Raw genomic sequence first — 26,230 nt, 5'->3', positions numbered from 1 at the left:
AACACTCTTAGTTATTATATACCACCCTGTATGTTAGTGGTTATAATGCTCTTATTTACTGCATCTCCTGTGGAATTGCTCACAGGTAGTCTAGGGCTGGGAGCACAGTTATGATGCTTGATTGTGAACCTGCCCTGTTCCTTTAAGGCTACTGCATTTAGTACATGAATCTAGGTGACTGTAGCTCCTTACAAACTGTTGTGGTCAATCAGAGAGAACTTGAATTGGCTTGTAAGTTTCAGGCTCCAGGTGAATGACTGGCATTCCTGCTCTTGTGAGTGTTTTGCAACTATAACAAGGTGGTGCTTTGAAATATGGCAGCTGTAGAGTGACAGCCAGGTGCTTGCTGCAAGATTTTTATATTTGCCATTCTATAAATATGAAATTTGAGTCAATCGACTGAAAATGTGACACAGAAATTTACATATAGACAGTGTGACATCTGAAATGTGATGGACAACCACACACTGCACATACCATTTTGTATGGTATAACTTAGATGGACACTAACAATTTCCTATTTTGTTAGTCCTGGCAAATCAGATGACATGTTGTTTTGTAAGGTCAAGAGTATTATACCTTGCAATGTACGACAGGTATATATTATTTTGCTAAATTGGAGCTGTCTCCAGTTAAGGTCACAGAGTCTAACTCCTGTTAAGTAAGCATAGGGTGAGGTCATTTAGAGTTTAATTGCTTGTTGAGGGAACTGTGAAGATTGTGATAAACCTGTCAGTTTTAGGCTGCTGCTCAGATGCACACAGCGTTACTGAGTATAACATGTCTATATTTATTATATAATAACACGTGATGTTTATACATAAACCTTTCCATCCCATCTTCCAATCACACAAACCCTTTATCCAACATACATTGCTGAGCCTCATGACTATCCCTGACCTTGAGTTACATCCTCTTCTGATCACACTGCCAGGCCCAGCCCACCCAGCTGCAGTTCAACTTAAGCAATGCACGCAAGGAAGTGCATGCATATAGAAAGTTTAAGAATTCCTCTCTTGGCTTGCTGCCTTTCACTTCAGCATGAGCAACAAACATATGAAAAGAATGATCCCAGACCACACAGCCACACCGAGCATTCCCGGACTTTACACCCACAGTGAGTCACTGCACCAAGCCCACATATCAGCTATTTTATGGTGCTCACAAACCAATGCAGTTTGTTTTCAATATGTATTTATTCATTATCATTTGGTATGTGGCTTCTGTTTCTCTCTCTTCCAAAAAACATACGTTGTCATCAAAATGGATTGCAGTAAAAGTCCTCAGCCCAACCATCTTCAGTCGTTTCATCACTAACCATCTCTCCATCATAAGGACAGGAGTGGGGCTGTTTGCTAACAACTCCAGTGTTCAGCTCCATTCACAACTCCTTCAACAATGAAGCAGTGCATGCCAGCCTACAGCTGAATGTGGAAAACATCTAGGCCTGGACTGACAAGTGGCAGGTAACAACCATCTTGAACAAGAGAAAACCCAGCTATCTCCCCAACTTTCAATGGTACCATGTTTGTTGAGTCCCCCACCATCAACATCTTGGGGCTCACCATTAACCAGAAGCTGAACTGAACCAGCCATATCAACATATGGCTACAAGAGCATGGTAGAGACTGGGTACTCTGTGACAAGAGGCTCAGAATCACAGAATTGCTACCTCTTTAAAGCCTCTGCACCATCTACAAGGCTCAAGTCAGGAATATGATGGTACAGTCACCACTTACCTGGATGGATGCAGCCACAACACTCAAGAAGCTCAACACCATCCAGCACAAAGCAGTTTGCTGATTGATGTCCCTGCCACTGGACTCCACCCCATCCCTTCGGCAACTCACCAAGGTTACCTTGACAGCACCTCTCCACCCTGCAACCTCTACCATCAAAAAGGACAAGCACAGTAACCATCCAAGTTCCCCTGCGAGTCGCAGTTCATCCTGATTTGGACATATAGCCTTGTTTCTTCATCGCCACTGGATCAACATCCAAGAACTCATGACATAACACCACCCTGGGACATCACCACAAGGACTGGTTGTAAGAGTAGGTTCACCAGCAGCTTCTCAGGGAAACTAGAGATGTGATAAGTGTGGCCTTGCCAGTGTCAGCCACCTCCCCAGAACAAATAAAAAAATTATAAAATCACATTGAGCATTAACCTTGGCCTTATGTGCTCTGGTATTTATGTAATTAGATACTGGTTCATTGACTGTGATGGTCATCACCTAACAGTTTTTCTTTAAAAGTCTCCTTGTCTTATCCAACTGTGTTTCTGCTTGGCTTAAACTCTCCAATTCTTCCGGTTTCCCTGTCTCAGTCTTTTGGGTTCTCTTCCATTCTTACTGCCTGGCTCTTTAGCTCACGCTTGGTATGCCTCTCACATACTTTCTCTGGTTATTTTTGAATTGCCATTTGACTGAGTTTTTTCTCATACTTGCTTCATTTTTCTGCAAGTCTCGCCTTTCCCCTGCATGCTCTTTCTTTTCCTACTCTAGCTGTATACCTCTGATACCTGTTACTTCACTCATTTACTCAATTGGCTACTTAAATTTTTTCTGAGCTTGATCTGCACCCGAAGTGAAGTGAAATGATGGGGGTGGCGGGGCAGAGGGAGGGTGTGTGCAAGTTCTGTCACACTCAGTCAAACAGCCAATGTTGATGTTAATGATAAAAATCCTGGTGTTTTAGTCCCTGACCAAAATGTGTTCTATATCGCAAAAACATTTAAAGTGCTTGTACCAGGAATTTTTTAATGACTGACAGATAAACTGGCCAGGCATAGCCCATCACGTAACTTCTTGCTTGTAAGCCCCACCCCCTTCCCATTTTGACTGAGCATAACGTGGCAGCCTGAAGTACATTCTTGAAGTTGTAATGCATGTGCAGATTGAGACGTGCATTTGGACAGTTGTAATCCGCTATCTAGGTGAGTACTTCAATACTGAAGACAACACAAATGCTGACTCAAGTCCCAGGCCTCGCAGAGGGTGCAGGCCTGTTTGAGAAAACATTATTGAAACCATTTCTCAGTTACAATGGACAACTTTATGCACAAGTTTTGTTTTATTCAAATTCTTCTTAATGTAATTGGGACTGGGTGAAAACCAATGTGGCTGCTGAGAGGCAATGGAGAAAATCATTCGAGCAATTTGATTGGTTGGCTTTGCAGTGGTTGCCAGTTGGCAATTGGCAGCTTCTGTAAAAAGAAGCAGGGTTTGATTGGCTTAAAAATTCCATCGCTGAAATACAAGTCAAATGGCACAGTTAAAAAAAGCAGAGCATGATTTTGCTTTGCCCTATAGACACTTTGGAAGTGTGACAGACATTTTTGAGTGTGCTAGACTCTACAATATTTTGAATTATACCAGCAAAATTGCGACTGTGCTATTTACAATTGGGCGAAGGTTATGCCATAAGGACCTGAACATTAAATGTATTATTCTGCTCCTAAAGTGTGGTGATGTGCAGCTTAATACACCTCTACGAATTCAAAAAATGTGTTTTCTGTTCCACCCTCAGGTCAATTAAAGGAAGATTGTTCTTAGAAATCAGATCAACTTGAGGTAAAGCTAGCTTTTTTTTTTATACTTTAAAAAAAATGTGATAGAAATTTGCATGTCAATGTGACATATTGCGTGTTAAGGAGAGGTCTAAAAACATACGTATATTGGCAAGTCGCCATGGCACTAATCATGGGAAGTTCAAGGATGTTCTGTTTTACAAGGACAAGAATATTATACCAGGTGAAACACAGTATATTATTTCTGAAGAAAGGTCATTGACCTGAAACATTAACTCTGTTTCCCCCTTGACAGATGTTGCCAGACCTACTGAGTATTTCTGGCATTTTTTGTTTTATTTCAGATTTCCAGCATCTGCAGTATTTTGCTTTTGTAACAATATACTATTTTTCTGCTAAAGTGTTGGTGCCTTTAAGATTACAACGCCTAACTGCTGTTAATTAAAACACTGAGAAGGACCAATGAGAGGTTAACTAAGAAGCTGCAGACATTTTGGGTCTAGCATTTTGCTTCTGAGGTTGTGTGTTATTTTATACTTTTCTTTTAAGTGTAACACAGACATTTGAATGTGAAACCTAAAGTCCAAACTCACTGACAAGTGAAACATTTGTGAAATAGTCATAATGGCACAGAAGGAGGCCATTCAGTCCATGCCAGTTTTAAATGTTTAAGCTTTCAGAATTCAACTCGAGATTTTTGTGTGTTTGGGGCAAAATGCTCAGAAAAATTCCTACTAAGGAAAGACACAGCAAAATACAATATTGGATTAACACCAAAATTCTATTAGCACTCTTTGTTTTCAATTTCTGGTTTTGAAGTATCTATCTATACAGAATAATTGTTCTTGAATTCTAACAAAATAAAGCACAGAGGGTGGTATAGCACCCTTCTTTATATCTCAATGACCAGCTAACTGTCTCTGAAGTATGAGCCCCACTGAATGTGGGTTGCAGAATTGGGCGGAACACACCTCATTTTCTAAGCAGGCAGGAGGAGGCATTCTCCATGCATGAGCAAGCCTCATTTAAATGGCTAAAATATCAAAGAATCACCATCAAAAAATCCTCCCAGTCTGTATGGCTTAGTGCATTTCCCAACTAAGACAACTGGGAGCAGATCAGGTAGATATAGTTATGAAGGGGTGAACTATTGTTTAGCTCCCAGCTGTCTTTTAACTATGTAAAGTAATTTTCCTCTGCTCTTCAGTCCATATAAACTGTACCTGACTCTTTATCTTCCATCTCCACGACTTCTTCATAATCTTTGCTACAGAAGAGATCCAGGTCAGCATCCTCTAGGTCTACTATGTCTGGCTGAGAGTTACAGTGTTCATATTGGTGATCATAGGGATATGTGAAGGACTGAACCTCTTCAGACATAGTCCTAGTGAGCTCATGGTTTGGGGAGAAAGATGATGTTTCTTGGACCATATCAAAATGAATTTTCTGAGCAGAACATAAGCCGTAGGGATCAAAATGCAAACCAGCAGAATTGTGAGTCCTGTCATCGCACAGCTTCAGGTTTTTGGGCATTGTAGTAGGCTCAATTGGGACTTCTTTGATAGCAGCTTCGAAAGGACCATTTGACTGATGTTGTCCTTGAGAAGGCAGCTGGGACAGCATCACCTTTTCTTTGAGTTTCTCTACACTTGTAGACTGGTACTGTCCGCAGTCCCAGAAAAAGTCATACCCGCTCATTGAGTTAGGGTGAGAGTCTCTCATCTCAAGGGTGGGTGCTGATGGAGCAAAGGCCTCGGACGTACTGGCTCCTGAGTCAAGGGTTACACCGTTAATGTTCAGTTCACCATTCATAGCTAGAGCACACAGAAAGAAAAAAGTATTTTATATAAATTCGGAATTAGATGTGACATTTCTAACCTGCCAATGGACAGCACCGATGTATCACAATGCAATAATAATACATGATACAGTGAGCTCTGATTTTAATCCCAATTATGAGTTTTTTTTGGTCAATATCTGAATATAGTCACTCAGTTTTCAACTCCTGACCTATACAAATACAGGAGCTGATTTAGGTCAAAAAATAATTGGTTGACTTTTGCTCATGACATCAGGGGACAGACCCTGGAATGAATTTGCACTTGATCGGAATTCCCCTTCATTGATTTCTAGTAATTTGCTTGCAATCAGCAGATAATAGCATTGGTAGGTTATTATTCACATGTAACAACAACAATCTGCAATTGTATAGCAAAATTAACATAGGAAAAACCTCCCAAGGAGATTCACAGAGGCATAATCACAGAAAGTTGGATGTTGAGCCACATAGGAGATATTAAGAGGGCTGACCAAAATCTTGGTCAAAGAGATGGGTTTTAAGGAGAGTTGGAGAGGGCGGTGGAGAGGCGCAGACATTTAGGGAGACAATTCCAGAGTGTGGGGTGTAGGCACCTGAAGGCACAGCCATCAATGGTAGGGCGAAGCCAAGAAGGGTGCACAAGAGGACAGAGTCGGTCGAACAGAAAGTGCTGGGGGTGGGGGGGGGGGGTGCACTGTAGGACTGGAGGTGATTACAGGGATAGGGACAGCAAGGCCATGAAGGAATGTGAACACAAGGATGAAAATTTGGAATCTGGGACATGACATCATGCCTGCTGATGATGTTACTAAGGGACAGAATGTAGATGAGGAAGGGCGGGAGAGGGAAGCCAAGAACAGAACGTTGGAGGAGTCTGGAGGCAACAGCATCTCCATTGCTGGAGATTCTCTGGCTATGATTGGATCGTTAAGAGTGGAACCAAACGAGGGCAATCCAACCCCGCTGAACAATGGAGGGGAGGTATTGGCGGAGGATGGTGTGGTTGCCTGTGTCAAAGGCTGCAGAGGGGTCAAAAGAGGATGAGGAAGGATAGTGCACTATGGTCAGAATCACAGAAGATGTCATTTGCAACTTTTTTTCGGTCCACTTCAGCCTTGTGAGAGGAGTGGAATCCTGATGGGACCTGTACAAGAAGGACGGGTTGCATCTAAACTGGAGGGGCACTAATATCCTGGCTGCAAGGTTTGCTAGTGTCACTCGGGAGGGTTTAAACTAGTGTAGCAGGGGGGTGGGAACCAGAGCAGTAGGACAGCTAGTGAAATAAATGAGGAGGACATAGTAAATAAGGCCAGTAGGACTAAGAGGAAGAGCAGGCAGGGAGATGTTGCTGAGCACAGCGGGACTGGTGGTCTGAAGTGCATTTGTTTCAATGCGAGAAGTATAACAGGTAAGGCAGATGAACTTAGAGCTTGGATTAATACTTGGAAATATGATGTTATTGCTATTACAGAGACTTGGTTGAGGGAAGGGCAGGATTGGCAGCTAAATGTTCCAGGCTTTAGAAGCTTCAGGCGGGATAGAGGGGGATGTAAAAGGGGTGGGGAGTTGCATTACTGGTGAAGGAGAATATTACAGCTGTACTGCAGGAGGACAACTCAGAGGGGTCATGCAGCGAGGCAATATGGGTGGAGCTCAGGAATAGGAAGGGTGCAGTCACGATGTTGGGGGTTTACTACAGGCCTCCCAACAGCCAGCGGGAGGTAGAGGAGCAGATATGTAGACAGATTTTGGAAAGATGTAAACGTAACAGGGTTGTGGTGGTGGGTGATTTTAACTTCCCCAATATTGACTGGGACTCGCTTAGCGCTAGGGGTTTGGATGGGGCAGAATTTGTGAGGAGCATCCAGGAGGGCTTCTTGAAACAGTATGTAGATAGTCCAACTAGGGATGGGGCCATTCTGGACCTGGTATTGGGGAATGAGCCCGGCCAGCTGGTCGAAGTTTCAGTGGGGGTGCATTTCGGTAGCAGTGACCATAATTCCATAAGTTTTAAGGTACTTGTGGATAAGGATAAGAGTAGTCCTCGGGTGAAGGTGCTAAATTGGGGGAAGGCTAATTATAACAATATTAGGCAGGAACTGAAGATTTAGATTGGGGGCGGCTGTTTGAGGGTAAATCAACATCTGACATGTGGGAGTCTTTCAAACGTCAGCTGATTAGAATCCAGGACCAGCATGTTCCTGTGAGGAAGAAGGATAAGTTTGGCAAGTTTCGGGAAGCTTGGATAACACGGGATATTGTGAGCCAAGTCAAAAAGAAAAAGGAAGCATTTGTAAGGGCTGGAAAGCTAGGAACAGATGAAGCACTTGAGGAATATAAAGACAGTAGGAAGGAACTTAAGCAAGGAGTTAGGAGGGCTAAAAGGGGTCATGAAAAGTCATTGGCAAACAGGATTAAGGAAAATCCCAAGGCTTTTTATACATATATAAAGAGCAAGAGGGTAACCAGGGAAAGGGTTGGCCCACTCAAGGACAGAGATGGGAATCTATGTGTGGAGCCAGAGGAAATGGGCGAGGTGCTAAATGAGAACTTTGCATCAGTATTCACCAAAGAGAAGGACTTGGTGGATGATGAGCCTAGGGAAGGGAGTGCAGATAGTCTCAGTCATCTCATTATCAAGAAGGAGGAGGTGTTGGGTGTCTTGCAAAGCATTAAGGTAGATAAGTCCCCAGGGCCTGATGGGATCTACCCTAGAATACTGAGGGAGGCAAGGGAAGAAATTGCTGGGGCCTTGACAGAAATCTTTGCATCCTCATTGGCTACAGGTGAGGTCCCAGAGGACTGGAGAATAGCCAATGGTGTTCCTTTGTTTAAGAAGGGTGGCAAGGATAATCCAGGAAATTATAGGCCGGTGAGCCTTATGTCAGTGGTAGGGAAACTATTAGAGAGGATTATTCGGGACAGGATTTACACCCATTTGGAAACAAACAAACTTATTAGCGAGAGACAGCATGGTTTTGTGAAGGGGAGGTCGTGTCTTACTAATTTGATAGAGTTTTTGGAGGAAGTGACGAAGATGATTGATGAAGGAAGGGCAGTGGATGTTGTCTATATGGACTTCAGTAAAGCCTTTGACAAGGTCCCTCATGGCAGACTGGTACAAAAGGTGAAGTCACACGGGATCACAGGAGAGCTGGCAAGATGGATACAGAACTGGCTCGGTCATAGAAGACAGAGGGTATCAGTGGATGGTGTTTTTCTGAATGGAGGGATGTGACTAGTGGTGTTCCGCAGGGATCAGTGCTGGGACCTTTGCTGTTTGTTGCATATATAAATGATTTGGAGGAAAATGTAGCTGGTCTGATTAGTAAGTTTGCGGACGACACAAAGGTTGGTGGAGTTGCGGATAATGATGAGGATTGTCAGAGGATCCAGCAGGATATAGATCGGTTGGAGACTTGGGCGGAGAAATGGCAGATGGAGTTTAATCCGGACAAATGTGAGGTAATGCATTTTGGAAGGTCTAATGCAGGTGGGAGGTATACAGTAAATGGCAGAACCCTTAGGAGTATTGACAGGCAGAGAGATCTGGGCGTACAGGTCCACAGGTCACTGAAAGTGGCAACACAGGTGGATAAGGTAGTCAAGAAGGCATACGGCATACTTGCCTTCATCGGTTGAGGCATAGAGTATAAAAATTGGCAAGTCATGTTGCAGCTGTACAGAACCTTAGTTAGGCCACACTTAGAATATTGCGTGCAATTCTGGTCGCCACACTACCAGAAGGACGTGGAGGCTTTGGAGAGGGTACAGAGGAGGTTTACCAGGATGTTGCCTGGTCTGGAGGGCATTAGCTATGAGGAGAGGTTGGAAAAACTCAGATTGTTTTCACTGGAACGACAGAGGTGGAGGGGCGACATGATAGAGGTTTACAAAGTTATGAGCGGCATGGACAGAGTGGATAGTCAGAAGCTTTTTCCCAGGGTGGAAGAGTCAGTTACTAGGGGACATAGGTTTAAGGTGCGAGGGGCAAAGTTTAGAGGGGATATGCGAGGCAAGTTTTTTACACAGAGGGTGGTGAGTGCCTGGAACTTGCTGCCAGGGGAGGTGGTGGAAGCAGATACGATAGCGACGTTTAAGAGACATCTTTACAAATACATGAATAGGAAGGGAATAGAGGGATATGGGCCCTGGAAGTGCAGAAGGTGTTAGTTTAGGCAGGCATCAAGATCGGCGCAGGCTTGGAGGGCCGAATGGCCTGTTCCTGTGCTGTACTGTTCTTTGTTCTGACCGGAGAGACTGAAACACAGAGTTGTGAGAAAGATGGGCATGGATTTGGGAGGCGATATGTCCAAGAACCTTGGAGAGGAAAGAAAGGTTGAAGATGGGGCAGTAGATTGCAAGTACATTATTGGTCAGCGGTTTAGTGGGAATGGGGTCAAGGGGTAACCATACAATTGCTGCAATCTCAGAGCAGATGTAGTGCACCATTACAACGATCAATACCATGCTCATCAGACAAGTTTTAAAAAAACTACTATTCCCACATCATGATCACAGCAATGACTCACTTTTCCAACTTAAACCATTGAGTATTTATCTTTTCTTGGTACTGCTCTTAAAGGGGCACCATCTGACAAGCCTACCTTTTTTTTTCAAATGCATGGCAATATAAACCATGTAGCAATACATTAACTCATCACTTGCACAAACCAGGGTGAAAATTAACCATTGCTCGTCTTCCCCAGAAAAAAATTGTTACAAACCAATTTCTCAGGAAAAAGGTGCCTTTAACAATGGAATCTCTCCACATGCCCTGCTCTGTGTGCCCATGAACAGGAATCACAGGATGCCCAGATTTGCAGAGGCAGCTGAAAATTTCATTGTAGAAACTTGCAGTGAATGTTGTCACTGCATATGACATTTCTCTAAAGAGTTTTTTTGCCATGGGTGGGGAAACAGGAGGAAAAACAGCTCTGTCCGCCTTGCTCAAAAGGGCTGCAGATTGTATCAGCCAGAGATGGGCACGCCTCATTCGTTGCACTCCTGATTTTCCAGTTGAGTGAGGGGAGTGGAGCCAGGGGACACACACTATCCAGCATATTTGCACAAGACTTCTATTCAAAACACACTTGTAAATTATGGAAGCAATTTATAAACTGGCCCAATTTACACACAGAATTTTACATTGTTTATCTCCCACTACATTGCCCCAATAATGAATAGCACACCAAAGGCACCAGTGTGACATTTTCCAGTCCCAACACCACGAATCCCGATTCTCCAGGGGAAATTTTAATTCCCTCTTGCCGATGGAAACCAGCCAGAACAAGGGTTAACTTCCAAGCAGTGATCTTCCTGCTTGTTTCCTGCCCTGTGGCCATTTTAACTCTGCTGTTTCCTTGGGTGAGTGAGATTCCTACCTGTCCCAGGAGGAAGTCTCATGACTAAATGTAAATCGGTGTACTATGATGTCATTCGGACTCAAAGCAATTTTAACAGCCCACTCAATATAACCTTGCGGACACCTGGCGGAAGTCCCGTCAGGTAAGTTTAAAACTTATCTTTGTGGGGCCAGGAGGAGCAGGAGGCCTCCCACTGCAGCTCGTGGGCAGACAGCCCACCAGCTTTCCATGCTGGAGTTAAAATTCCCCCTTCTGAATCAGATTGCCAATTTAGTGCTGAACTAGGGGCAGTCTTCTACTGTAGGTTCAGGCTCAGATCAAGACTGCCCTAAACTCATTTTACTTTGACCCTTGAGCAGGGAGAGAAGACTTTCTTCCCATCACTCTGGGCAGACTAAGACAAACTAATCTACTGCATCACCCAAGTCCCCAACCTTAAGTCGTTCTTTGCTTTTACCCAAATTGAGCACCTACACACCCTCACCATCAAGATAGCAATTAACTCAACAAAGGCAGTAGGGACAGTGAAATTACCCGCAGCACCCTGAGTTAGGGAGGAAGAAACTTAGCCAGGGTTCCTATCAGTAACCCGTAGGTGTGTGTTGGGTTGGGTGTTTGTGTGTGTGAGGCAAGGCACCAGAGGGCTGCCAGTGTCCATGGATCTGTACCCTAAGCATCAGGCAGTACCTTCAGGACAGGAGGGGAGAAAAATGAAAGGATATAAAAAAAATCAAATTCAGCCAACAAATGAAACTGAAATGAAATTAACCTTTAGCAGCAAAACTAATAAAGTGTGGGTGTTGACTTAGATTTTCTGGTTTCATAATCACATAAAATCTAATGGAAGGATTGGCAGGAACAAACTAATAAGGAGCTATCATTTGACAGAACTGGGGGGGGGGGCGGGGCGGGGGGGGTTGGTGGTTGAAGAACAATCTTTGTTCCAGCCCACTCTCTACAGTAGCTGCACACCAGTGTTGTACAGAGCACAGATGACAAATTTCAGCCCAGGCCCTGCCCTTACCTCTGCCTAGCTGTGCCGAGCTCATTGTGATCCCATTAGTGTGCAAGCTATCTTCCTGATAAGGTGAAGACTTAAGGACTGAGGCAGCAGGTGTCGACATGCGGCAGGCAAAATGGAGCTGATCATTGACCTCCATATCTGAAAATTTAAAAAACACAGAAAACAAAATGGAGACTTCAGGCGTATCTGTACCACATAGCATATTTCTGAGTAACAAAGTGCAAAAGAAAAGCCTTCCAGTCACATGTCCCCTTCCTGTCACATTATACTACCTCATTATAAGTAGGGCAGCATGAATGACACAGAATCTGAAGTCAAGGAGGTTCCATGGAATGCATCAATGGATCCTCTAGTGCTTTACAATAATTTTAGGAGGCATTGCTAAACTTCATGAAGTCTCTGTAACTGCAAAGAACAAATGCCATGACCATCTTTCCTATGAATATGAGAACACCTGTGTGGTATCTGGGGGTTTAGGATAAACTGCCTGTATTTTCTCCTCTCCACCCCAGTTCCCAGCTATGCAGCATGACCCTGCTCAGGCTCCCTGCTAACAAATGCACCAGAACAACCAAAACACAACTCTCCCTCTGATTTTTGCCTCCTTCCCTATATGTGGAACCACTCAGCAACCCACCCCCCCACTCTAAAACCAGAAATTTTGTGTGTGGAATTGCGGGATGAATGCTTTTAGTTTGAAGAGCCTTCATGGAGAACAACCTCCTCCTAAACTCTGACCACTTTGGTTTGTGCTCACACCTCTGGTGGCCAGTGTTGGTGCTGGAATTTCAGCATCGGGTGGGTGATACTTTGTGCCCACTTGAACTGTGAAAAAAACACCCAGCAGCACAGCTGTCTTTCAAACTTGGCTGGTGCCTGGGGAGAGGATTTTGAGCTGAATAACAGCAGGGGCAGTCCTGCTGGTTGGGGATGAGAGTCATTTGAGAGAATGAATTCAGACTATCACATGAGCAGTGGATCATCCATTACAACGTATTGGATTAACTGGGACTTTTCCAATAGTGTTTTGCACCAGTACACTAAATAAACCCAGAGGTAATACTGGACTATTGGTCCTTCTTCACCACTGCTCAGGGCACATTTGAAATATCAGAGAGGGCCTAATGCCTAAGGCAGTTAATTATCCCTCCTGGAGCTGCATGATCTGACTGGTATACTTTGTCATCTAGTGAATGTCATTTGAGGCCGAGATTTGAACTGGAGTTTCTCATGTACAGCTCCAGAATTCCAGTGTCACAGCTACCAAGCACCCCTTACACCTACCCCCACCCCCCCATCTTCAGCCCTCAGTGTTGTCCAAACCCTGGCAGTGATGTAAACCAGACCCATCCCTGGGGGACATCTCATACCAGTGTCAATTCATTGCCATAAAGCAGAGGGATGAAGGGATGGCATACAAATTGGCAGCAGATTCACAGCCTCAGTCCCTCTAGTCCAGATGTCGCAATCTTCCTCCCTTAGTGCCCACCCATCCAGTGCTCCCTTCTCCCCATATCACCATCTCTACTGTTAAGCAGCACATTCTGAATTTGTTTGTCCGTCATTGGAGATTTCTCAATAGATAATGTCCTCTCCTGACTGACCAAATGCAGAAGGTGACACATCGATTCTTTCCTAAGATCTAAGTGGGAAAAACACATCCAGGGTTCCTGCTCCTAATCATGAGATGTGTTCCTGCTAAAGGTATACCTGCGTGGATGTTAGACCCTCAGGAACAACTGTAATTCCTCCTGAATTGACTATTTACACTTTTTGTTAAGGTTAATATGTGGATGAAGTATCAAGGGGTGACCAGCGCCTATGGAACCGTACCCCAGCAAGACTCAGAGCCTTCAGGACAAGAAGCAAAAGGAGGGGAGCAGAGAAAATTGGCAAGAAAACCCTCCACTAAGCTATCTTTTACCAGCAAATTTCATGCAGCTTAATAGGGGTACTGATCACAACAGAACCTTGGGTATTAATGCGATCATCATGCAGCTACAAGTTGTGAATAACTACAGTTCACCAGGCCAATTTCACGCAGCAGGAAATACAGTATGTAATTTCCTAATCTATATTTTACTATAAATGATAATTATTCTATATGGTCTGTGGGAATCAGAACTCCCAGAGCCACGATTAGCAGTAACTAGCAAACACACAGAACCATCGGTGCTTTCTTTACTGGCTTTGTCCCTTTCAAAGGACAGTCCAACATTTTCAATTTTACCTTGTAACATTCCAAGATTAAATATACCAAGACTGTCCTGGGTTTCAAAGGCTCTAACCTGGGAATCTTTTCAGGGAATTTTGTGCTCCTTGTTTTTGAGGGTTTTTTAAAAATCCATTCTCCGGATGTGGGCATCACTGGCAAGGCCAGCATTTATTGCTCATCCCTAATTGCCCTCAAGAAGGTGGTGATGAGCTGCTGCCTTCTTGAACTGCTGCAGTCTGTGTGATGAAAGTGCTCCCATAAGGGAGGGAGTTGCAGGATTTTGACCCATCGACGTAGTTCCAAGTCAGGATGGTGTGTGACTGGGTGGTGGAACTTGCAAGTGGTGTGTTCTGATGTATTTACGTCCCTTGTCCTTCTAGGTGGTAGAGGTCACGAGTTTGGAAGGTGCTGCAGAAGAAGCCTTGGCGAGTTGGTGCAGTGCATCAAGTAGATGGTACACACTGCTGCCACTGTGCACTGGTGATGGAAGGGATGCATGAAATACCAATCAAGCAGACTGTTTTATCCTGGATGGTGGTAACTTTCTTAAATGATGTTGCAGCTGCACCCATCCAGGCAAGTGGAGAATATTCTATCACAATCCTGACTCTTGCCTTGTAGGTAGTGGAGAGGCTTTGGGGACAGGTCTTCAGTACTACAGCCAGGATATTGTTGGGACCTGTAGCCTTTGCCGTGTCATTTCTTGATGTCATATGCAGTGAACTGAACTGGCTGAAGACTGGCATCGGTGCTGGTGAGGACCTCAAAGAAGGATCATCCACTCGGCACTTCTGGCTGAGAATGGTTACACGCACCCACATTCTAACACTAGTCACGAGACAGCATCAGGAGCAGGAACCCTGTCTAATTTAAGCCCTCCCTATTCCAAAAGCATCCCAACATGAGATCAGCGAACAGACTGGGGTCACACTTGGGACCCCTTAGCAGGCTCAGCAAGCAACAACCTGTTCTGAAAACTCAACTGCCTGCTAACACTGCAGCAATTCCCAACAGATATCATAGGGGGAGGGATGAAGTTGTATTTTCCCCTACAGGCAGCAGAAATCATTAGAACTGCCAAGCATGACTTACATATGGCAAAGCAGGCAACTGGCAGCACTAAACTAACATATTTAGATGGACAATGATTAGTGTTCATAAAGGCGAAACTAAGGCTCTTAATCCACTGGTTATTGCGGAACAAAACCTACCTCTTTGACCAAACTTTTGGTCACCTGTCCTAATGTCTCCTTATGTGGCTCAGTGTCAAGTTTGACTGATTAATCTCCTGTGAAGCTTTGGGACATTTTACGCCATTAGAGGTGCTATATAAATGCGAGTTGTTGTTGATTATATAAAATGCACAGAGATCAAAACTTTTAATCCTTTTATGCTTTAGGAACAGGAATAGGCCAGTCAGCCCATTGAGCCTGCTCCGCCATTCAGCTGATCATGGTTTATCATCTACCTTAACGCCACTTTCTTGCACTGTCCCCATATCCCTAGATGTCATTAGTATCCAGATATCCATCGATTTCTGTCTTGAACATCCTCAATGATTGAGCTTCCACAGCCCTCTGGTGTAGAAAATTCCAAAGATTTACCACCCTCTGAGTGAAGAAATTCCTCCTCATCTCTGTCTTAAATGGCCTACCCCTTATTCTGAAACTATTGTTACGAAAGTGCTGCCATTTTAAAAAATATTTTATGTTTTGACGGACTTGTGTTAAAACTGAAAAAATTCCATGGATGTGTTTTTCACTTTTCAGTTCACTGAAAGGACACTTAAGATGTTGTTTGAAATCAACCTGTGCTGGAAATCATGTGCTTCAAGCTCAATAAACAACAGAAATCTTGGTGACCTGGGGAAGATGTTTACAAAGAAGCCGCATGAAAAGGTTTATGGAGGTCAGGAGGCTGACTTTCTGTTTGGGGTTTGAATATTGTTTTCAGTTCAATTGGAGTGTGAACTGTTTTGAAGACAGTTGGAGACCAACTTGCCAAGGAAAAACCACCCAGCTCATCTCTTTCTCTACCTCTTTGAAGGAACCCTGTAAAGATCCAGTGTGGGAGAGCTAAAATCCCTGGTGCTGCATCTCTCCTGAGAAGATGGTAAAACTGCCACATTAGTTCTCAACATCACCTGAAAAGAACTGCTTTAGAAAAGATCCCAGTGACCTGTCTCTGTATACCTAGACGCCGGACTTCCTTCCATATCTTCTCTTTTTTTCCTTCAAGAATTAGTATTTGGCCAAAGTAATTTTTTTTTGTGTTTTTTTGCAACAGACCTCTGCAGAGAGAATTTCTGTATTTTTTTTCAGTGTTTGTGTGTGGGGAATTTAAAAAGGGAACTTTCATATTTCAATCTGTGTGTTAATGCTTTGCTTCGTTACTGGATAAGTCTTGTTTGATAATAAACTTATAATTTTGTTGTTTATTAAAGAAACCTGGTTGGTGTATTTTATTCTGGGACAAAGAGTAGAGTATATGATTGGCTGAATTGGTAACTGGGTAAACATTTTTAAAATTTATGTTGTGACCTGTGGAGAAGTGGGACTAGAAAAGACAGTGCACTCCTCCCACCTCGGTCGCAACACTATGCCCCCAGGTTCTATACTCACCAGCCAGGGGAAACAGCCTATCTACAACCACCCTGTCACGCCCTGTAAGAATTTTGTAAGTTTCAATGAGATCACCTCTGGTTCTTCAAAACTCTAGAGAATACAGGCCCAGTTTCCCCAATCTCTCTCCATAAGACAATCCTGCCATCCCAGGGATTAGTCTGGTGAACCATCGTTGCACTCTCTCTATGGCAAGTATATCCTTCCTTAGGTAAGGAGACCAAAACTGTACACAATACTCCAGATGCGGTCTCACCAAGGCTTTATACAATTGCAGCAACATTTCCTTACTCCTGTACTCAAAACGCCTTGTGATGAAGGCCAACATACCATTTGCAAGGACTTTGAAAGGACTTATAAGATTTCTCCTGAAGGTGTCAACTGAGGATCAGGTATGATGTCACTGGTGCCAACAACTCTCCGATGCCTTTCCCAAATGGCTATTTTTCATGTATGACAGTGAGTGATCTATTTGACTATGGAGTGTATTACAGCTGAGCCTGATTTTCTCAGTTGGCCTCCACACAGAAACACTTGCCAGCAATCTGGAGCACAAACCATAGCTGGTTTTACCCTCTCTAAGCCTGGGATACAAAAGCCAATTGTGGCAACCCACCACTGTACCACCCAAGATGGGGCAACTCAGCACAGATTAAAGGTCAAACCTGGATCCTTCTGATCTGTACAGCTCAGTCCCACATTATGTGGTGCATTTACCCACTGACTCAAGGAGTTAACGTGAAGTAGACTTTCATACGCCCAATATTCTGATTTCTCTGATACATTAAGGCATGCTTGCGATAAACAACATGTTACTTAACCTTCACAAGCTGATGTCTTTACACAGTAGAATAATCCCCTAGATCTCTTTGCTGATCGGTCTGAGGTACAACACACTCTTTTGGTTCCTCATGCCAATACTTAATATTTTACTCCTCGTTGATCTGATTCTGAAAGATCCACAACTGGAACCACTCAGAGCAGAAAGGGAGAGCTTGCAAGTTTGATTACAGTTTCTGACTTTTGAAAACCCTATTTCTCCCCTTCCTCTCCTGAAGGCATCAACTTCATGAGGCTACAGTTCCACAGGAGCATTGGGGTGTTCTGAGCAGTCCCCTAAATGGTCATTCTTCATGCATGAGTCTAGACAGTAAGTGTTGGAAGGCTATTCAACTGCCGACAGTATCACAGCCAAATCCGATGGTCATCCACACACATGCACTTCCAGCTGGTGGCCACTAGACAATGATCAGGAGCAAGAACACTGGCTCATTTGCCCACCACCCCGCCATCCATGCACCCCCCCCCCCCCCCCCCCCACCAACCCAGAGGTACTGAGGACAATTCCACCAACCATCACCCCAGCTGAGATTGGCTAATACAGGACAGACCAGAGATAGAATTTGGGACGTTTCTGGTTTGTATGGCTCAGTTGCGCACTTGGCAGTGCATCAACCTACTGAGGCATCAGGGGGAGCTTGGCATTCCCTTCCCCACTTGCCAAAAGATTCCAGACTTTGATAAAACTATTTCTTTATAGCACAGAAATGGTGGAATGTGTAGCGAGGAGGGGGCTAAAGTATTCAAATCCTATAAATCATAGTCAAATTAGCGAACGAATTCCCACTGAAATCAATAGAAATTCCTGAAATCCTTCCTGATAAAAGGGATAAATGACGGAAGTTTGTCTTTCCTTTTGAAAGGCCTTGTTGAAAAAAAGGCAAAAAATTATTTACACCTAATTATGCACTTACATAAAAAAACTGGTTTAAATATTCATTCTTCTTTCCCAAATAGGGCTAGAGTATCAGTAAAAGTCAATCCAAGGACAGTGGGAAGTGCCAGCCAAGCTTCAGAATCTGTAAAATAAATCTCTTTGACAGAGGGAACTGCACCTTCAGAAGGACTGCATTGTAATGCACAAAATAAACAAACTGGTTAAAAATATATAATATAATTAATTTACTCCCCTCTGACCACTGAAATTATATTAAATGATTATTACAAAAGACTAATACAGAGAAATAAGATGGGGCGGGGTGGGAGGGGGGAGGTGGTGGGCGGTGGGGGAGGTCTAGCCTCTTTGCACACAATGCATAGAACAACAGTATTGGGCCTGTAAGCAGGAGATGTCACAACAGTAATGGTGGAGAGGAAAGAGCATCTGATGATTTGTCACAACTGCATCAATAAAGTTTTATTCAAATATTCACTTAACACTGCTTATGAGGGAAGTGTTGGGGGAGGGAATAGCTGGGAGACGGGGACTCGAAAGGAAGAATTGAAACAATGAGCATTTCTTTCCAAGTCATAATTCAGAAGTGTGTTGTTATATACTCCATAGATCAATTTTCCATTGTGACAAATGAAACAATTCCAGGAACTTTGAAAAAAAAATGTATAAATAAACTAATTCCTGGTAAAAAGATTGTTCAGCTCAGTGTCTGTTGAGTGGGAATAGAACATAGAGGGATTTAGTGAAATGCATTTAAAGCAAAAAGCATGACAGATAATCCATCTCAGTCTGCTCCGAGAGTGAGAATCATGGTTCGTGTTTCACTGCAGCCATGATCATTCAAGGATAAAAACAGCAAGAGAGGAAATGAGTGGATCCCAACAAGCTGAGGTGTCCTCTGGGTCCTAAATCCTGTCAGGTCTAACCACCACACACACTAACTGCTCAGATAACACAAACCACACTCCACCGTGAGCATTCCATGCTGCATATTTCTTAAACAGGTTTGATCTTGATTCGGTAAAACTCCAAATACCAGGTATTACTAACGAAAGAGAATGTAGCCAAGACAGAGACAAAACTATAGATTTGTCCCTCCATTATAAATTTAGGAAATAATTTCACTCAAAATGTATTCAACAATTTAGAATTAATTTTTGCATAGATATTCTGTTTACAAGCTATTTTGTTTGCTTGATTACAGGATAATTTTGGTTCGAGCACAGAACTGGGAGGGCTGACCCTTAATCCACTTCTACAATAACAACTCATCTTTATATAGCACCATTAACAAAGTACCCCATCCCAAGTCGCTTCACAGGAGCGTTACCAGACAAATTTTGACACTGAACCACATAGGAGATATTAGGACAGGTAACCAGAAGCTTGGTGAAAGAGGTAGGGTCTTAAAAGAGGAGTGAGAAGTATTGAGGTGGAGAGGTTTAGGGAGGGAATTCCAGAGCTTAGGGCCCAGGCAGCTGAAGACACAGCTGCCAACGGTGGAGCGATTAAAATCAGGGATACACAAGAGGCCAGAATTAGAGGAGTGCAGCCATCTCAGAGGGTTGTAGGGCTGGAGGAGCAAGGCCATGGAGGGATTCCAAAACCAGGATAGGAATTTTAAAAATCATGGCGGGACTGGACAGGCAGCTAATTAGGTCAGTGAGAATCGGGGTTCTAAAGCTTCGACTACAAAGATCCCAATACTGCATTCAAGTGGGCATGGTTGTTTGGCAAAGCATCTCACAAAGAACAGGGAATTATCTGCAGATATGAAGCATGTGATGATGTGCCCTCCCCAAAAGCTATTTGTCAATGACTACAATTTTTTTTTAAACCTTGAGTTTAGAATAAAGATTTCTGATGGCTCAGTTGTCAGATTTACTGTCTGATGCCCAATTGAACCGTATACACCTTTAAAATCATACGATTACTGTTTGATCTCGACTTTGAGCAGAGCTTTCACTGTGGCCTATGTCTGGACATTCCCAGAAGTTACCCTCCTGGAATTTCCAAAACAGCAACGCCTCATTAAATTACATACAAGATGGGAAGTGGAGGAGCCAGTTTGTAGCTGTTTGATCACCTCTCTGTCTGGCTGTGGTAGTTTCATCCCACTTACTGAAAACAACCCCGAGATGACTCAGAATATGACACATCCCAAAACAGTCAATAATTAAGAAGACTACAGCACGACAAGCTGCATCACACATACTGTATACAACTCCAGTAACTCTGTCCGCATTTCCACTTAGAAATGCCCCAGAGATTACCTGTCAAAGCTCAAACACTCAGACTAAAATATCTGCGCAGCTCAGCTGCTTCAAGGGCTGCTGTAATTAATTCCCCCCATCCAATATTCTCCCCTCCTCTTGCGAACGTGCAGATACTCACTGGGGTGCCAGCAGTCTCACCAAGTTGGTCGGTCATTCTTTATTTTACAAGCCCAGACAGTGAGTGTCAGCAGCCTATTCAACTATGTGGGAGAGTTATCAAAGCCAAGCTGATTCTGCCCTCACCCAATATCCACAAACTTACACCTCCAGCAGGAGAAATGAAACAGGAATCAGGACTCGGAACCTTGGCTGATTTTTCCCCGCCCCAGTCATATGAAAGTGAAGCTGGGTTCAGTGTCCACCACAACTCAGGTTAGCTAACTGTGTACAGACTAGTGACTGAACCTGGAAATCTTCCTGTTCATGGAGCATTGGGCCAAGCTAATTTGGGAATTTTTTTATTCAAGTTGATTTTTGTCAGAAACAAACTCAGATTTAGGGCTGCTGTGGCATCACACTAACCTTCAACTGAACTTGTGAATGAATGGAACTTGGTGAAGAATCACACAGAAACTCACAGCATCACTATCTGTAATCGAGTGATTATTTATGGCTGTTACTACTGGATTTTTGCCAAAAGCCATATACAGCGAGAGAAGCAATTTAAATCAAACATGTGTCTTATAACTGTAGGTGTTGGAAACAGGTTCTTTAACACACCAGAAACAGTCAATGCTTTAAAGGAGTCCTGCCATTAACAACTTGATAGTTTGTGTCAGAAATCTTGAATGTTCTGATCCGAAATCAGGGTGGCACCATTGGCCTCAGCATCCGTGGGCTGTGGCAGTAAAAGCAGACTCCCTCTCCTACTCCAGGTACATTGAAGCCACAGGTAGTGCCTGCCATATCACCATTCCAACTGTTGATAGCTACTCTTACATGGCTCAGCTACTGACGTGATAAACTTGCTGAATCATCCAGTCCTCTCTTCCTTTAGGTTACCAGGCTTAAACCTTAACCTGTCTCGACCTGCTACATATAAATTGACACCTTTGGGTATTTCACCCAAGTTATATATCCACCACACCAACAACCCCCCACCCATCTTCTCCCTTCCTCTACTGTGCATGTTGATGCCTCACTGCAATATGGCTTGGTGCCTTAAATGCCAGTAGTCCTGCAGTATTTACTGTCATTACCAGCATCCATACAGCCATCACAGCAGCTCACAATATTCTTGTGGAGTCCTGCTCCTCCTGGCTCCACAAATACAATTCTGTACTTAGCTTTTCAGGCCTTTTCTGCTTTACCACCCAGGTACAACTGGGCAGAGCATATACGGCTCACACTACCCCCATCCCCACCAACGGTCCCTCAAAATTGCATCAGGGTCCTAAATACATCGTAAGACCTTATTTGCATGCAGTAGGAACATAGGAGCAGGAGTAGGCCATTCAATTGGATCATGGCTGATCATCTACTTCGATACCACTTTCCCGTGCTATCCCCATATCCCTTGATGTCAGTAGTATCCAGATATCTATCGATTTCTGTCTTGAACATGCTCAACGATTGAGCTTCCACAGCCCTCTGGGCTAGAGGATTCCATAGATTCACCACTGAGTGAAAAAATTCCTCCTCATCTCAGTCTTTAATGGCCCAACCCTTATTCTGAGACTGTGTCCCCTGACTCTAGACTCATCAGCATGGGAAACATCCTATCCACATCTACCCTGTCACGTTCTGTAAGAATTTTGTACGGTTCAATGAGATCACCTCTCATTCTTTGAAACTCTAGAGAATACAGGCCCAGTTTCTTCAATCTCTCCTCATAAGATAATCAGTCATCCCAGGGATGAGGCTCTGGTCTGTTTCAGGCACGTACCTGGGATATCCAGCCAAAGACACTGGGATATCTGGTAACAGGCAGAATCGAAGCTGAAATGTGGCAGTCAATGCAGCACAGCTATTTTGTGGGCCACTGCTGCCCAATTTCCACTAGGTGGGCTGAGCTAATATCGGCTTGATTATCTCCATACGTACTCATTCTTTCCCAAAGCTTCTTACCTCCCGTAGCCTGCTCTTCCTCCTACAATCTACTTGCTTTATAATCTAAAGTTGGCATCACGTAACCACGACTTATTAATTGACATCTTTTCAACCCTGGTGATTTCATGTACTGGACCTTCACTTCAGTTTTTCAATCAAGAAATATAGAACAAATTGGCACCTTATATGAGGCCGTAACACAATCAAGGGCTTCCGAAAACATAATCTGCAAGAGCATAACCGCTCTCTATACCCGAAGCCTCTGTTACAGCTTCAACATCCCTCCAATGTATCTGATATCCTGTAACATGTAAAATATTGGAGCATAACATATGGTGATTGGTATTTTGTAAATACTTGAGAGGCAAGATTGCTTTAAAGACCACTATGATCTACAAAAGTCTTTGGTAGCTTTGTAATCTATCTATAATGAAGAATAGCATATGTAGATATCTAATGTATCTTGGGGTTCACATGACATTCAAAAACTTCATGATGTCATCTGAGTCCATCGCCATGTGATACAATAACCCAGAGGATCCTCAAGAAAGGCCATGGGCAGCAACAAAGATGATTTCAGGAATTTAACTTATCAGGAAAAGTTAAGGAAACATAGGAAATGTTTTCTTGGAAACGAGAAAAATTTCTAGGTGTCCGATTTGAAGTTTTCAAAATTACAAACTAGGTTACTAAAGCTGATTTCAGGCAATGTTTTTCATAACAATGAAGAGTTTAAACAGCAGGAAACAGAAGTTAAAATGAGGAAGTTGGGGTAAGAAGGGAATCAGGAGGAACTACTTTCATCCAAAGGGCAAGAGTTATGTAATAAGTTACCAGAGACAAATATGGTTGAGAGTGATAGTGAGAAGGTTGGTAGGTGGGGTTGGTTATGAAAAAGAACATGTTGAGCTGAATGCCCTTTCCCAATTCCTAAAATGTTTTTCTGTTCTTACATAGCAAAACAAAATGATCGTACTCCTTCCACAGACCATTTGCACTGCCCTAAAATTTAACTTATTTAATTTTCTGCAGGGATAGAAGGAAACTACAGGAAAACACCACCAAGAAGGGAAAGTGTTAAGATTTCCCCCTTGTGCCAAAGATAGTGGAGCATGAACAGCAGGATTTTAGTCTAATATTACATGGCCTTGAAAATTAATAATTATACGAACATACGAATTAAGAGCAGGAGTAGGCCACTCGGCCCCTCGAGCCTGCTCCACCATTCAATAAGATCATGGCTGATCTGATTGTAACCTCAACTCCACATTTCCACCTACCCCTGATAACCTTTCACCCCCTTGCTTATCAAGAATCTATCTACCTCTGCCTTAAAAATATTCAAAGGCTCTGCTTCCACCGCCTTTTGAGGAAGAGAGTTCCAAAGAGTCACGACCCACCCCCACCCCACCAAGAGAAAAAAATTTCTCCTCATCTCGGTCTTAAATGGGCGACCCCTTATTTTTAAATAGTGACCCTTAGTTCTAGATTCTCCCGCAAGGGGAAACATCCTTTCCACATTCACCCTGTCAAGACCCCTCAGGATCTTATATGTTTCAATCAAGTCACCTCTTACTCTCCTAAATTCCAGCAGATACAAGCCTAGCCTGTCCAATCTTCCCTCATAAGACAACCCACCCATTCCAGGTATTAGTCTAGTAAACCTTCTCTGAACTGCTTCCAACACCTTTACATCTTTTCTTAAATAAGGAGACCAGTACTTTACACAGTACTCCAGATGTGGTCTCACCAATGCCCTGTATAGCTGAAGCATAACCTCCCTACTTTTGTATTCAATACCCCTCGCAATAAACTATAACATTCTATTAGCTTTCCTAATTACTTGCTGAACCTGCAATTCATTCACTAGGACACCCAGATCCCTCTGCATCTCAGAGTCCTGCAATCTCTCACTATTTAGATAATATGCTTATTTTTTATTCTTCCTGCCAAAATGGATAATTTCACATTTTCCCATATTATACCCCATTTGCTAGAACTTTGCCCACTCACTTAACCTATCTATATCCCTTTGTATATAAAAGCAAAATACTGCGGATGCTGGAAATCTGAAACAAAAACAAGAAATGCTGGAATCACTGACCCGAAACGTTAACTCTGCTTCTCTTTCCACAGATGCTGCCAGACCTGCTGAGTGATTCCAGCATTTCTTGTTTTTGTTTTATATCCCTTTGTAGCCTCCTTATGTCCTCTTCGCAACTTACTTTCCTACCTATCTTTGTGTCATCAGCAAATTTAGCAACCCATACCCTCGGTCCCTTCATCCAAGTCATTTATATAAATTGTAAAAAGTTCAGGCCCCAGCACTGATCCCTGCAGCACACCACTCGTTACATCTTGCCAACCAGAAAATGACCCATTTATGCCTACTCTGTTTCCTGTTAGCTAGCCAATCTTCTATCCATGCCAATATGTTATCCACTACACCATCAGCTTTTATTTTCCGCAATAATCTTTGACGTGGCGCCTTATCAAGTGCCTTCAGGAAATCTAAGTACAGTACATCCACCGGTTCCCCTTTATCCACAGCACATATTATTTCTTCAAAGAACTCCAATAAATTGGTTAAACATGATTTCCCTTTCACAAAACCATGTTGACTCTGCCTGATTACCTTGAATTTTTCTAAGTGCCCTGCTATAATGTCTTTAATAATAGCTTCTAACAATTTCCCTGAGCCAGATGTCAAGCTAACTGTTTTCTGTCTTCCTCCCTTTTTGAATAAAGGAGTTACATTCGCTATTTTCCAATCCAATGGAACCTTCCCTGAATCTAAGGAACTTTGGAAAATTAAAACCAACGCATCAACTACCTCACTAGCCACTTCTTTTAGGACCCTAAATGAAGTCCATCAGGACTCGGGACTTGTCAGCCCGCAGCTTCAACAATTTGCTCAGTATCACTTCCCTGGTGATTGTAATTTTCTTGAGTTCCTCCCACCCTTCCATTTCCTGATTTACAGCTAATTCTGGGATGTTACTTGTATCATCTATAGTGACGACCGATGCAAAATACCTGTTCAATTCATCTGCCATCTCCTTATTTTCCCTTTTTAATTCCCCAGGCTCACTTTCTATAGGATCAATGCTCATTTTGTTAACTCTTTTCTTTTTAAAATATCTATAGAAACTCAGTATCTGTTTTTATATTTCTTGCTAGCTTTCTCTCGTACTCTAATTTTTCCCTCCTTATTAATCTTTTAGTCATTCTTTGCTGTTCTTTATATTCTGTCCAATCATCTGTCCTGCCACCCATCTTTGCGCAATTATATGCTTTTTCATTAAGTTTGATACTATCTTTAACTTTTTTAGTTAACCACAGATAATGGGTCCTCGGAATTTTTCTTTCGTTGGAATGGATCTATTCTGTGTATTCTGAAATATCCCCTTAAATGTCTGCCACTGCATCTCTATTGATCTATCCCTTAACCTAATTTGCCAGTTCACCTTAGCTAGCTCTGCTTTCATGCCCTCATGATTGCCCTTAAGTTTAAGATACTAGTCTTAGACCCATTCTTCTCTCCCTCAAACTGAGTGTAAAATTCAATCATATTATGATCGCTGCAACCTAGT

The 26,230-nt window shown here is 43.1% G+C and overlaps 1 protein-coding gene across 4 annotated transcripts in view; it reads right to left on the bottom strand.

Moving 5' to 3' along the window:
• LOC137358608 (bromodomain adjacent to zinc finger domain protein 2A-like) overlaps positions 1–26,230 on the bottom strand; it is a 123,376-nt gene that overhangs the window by 82,915 nt on the left and 14,231 nt on the right. For 2 of the 4 annotated variants that reach the window (XM_068024662.1, XM_068024665.1), the window contains exons 2-3: positions 11,742–11,879; positions 4,756–5,346 (exon numbers count right to left, since the gene is read on the bottom strand). The exons of 1 other annotated variant lie outside the window; for it this stretch is intronic. In XM_068024662.1, coding sequence (XP_067880763.1) covers positions 4,756–5,346; positions 11,742–11,877 — 727 coding nt within the window. In that variant the 5' untranslated portion in view covers positions 11,878–11,879. The remainder of the gene's footprint in view (positions 1–4,755; positions 5,347–11,741; positions 11,880–26,230) is intronic. One more of the 4 variants, XM_068024663.1, reaches the window with a different exon arrangement.

Source organism: Heterodontus francisci, chromosome X (assembly GCF_036365525.1).
Source record: "Heterodontus francisci isolate sHetFra1 chromosome X, sHetFra1.hap1, whole genome shotgun sequence".
Taxonomy (NCBI): domain Eukaryota; kingdom Metazoa; phylum Chordata; class Chondrichthyes; order Heterodontiformes; family Heterodontidae; genus Heterodontus; species Heterodontus francisci.
The sequence above is the reverse complement of the archived record's forward strand: the minus strand, read 5'-3'. Positions and strand labels throughout refer to the sequence as shown.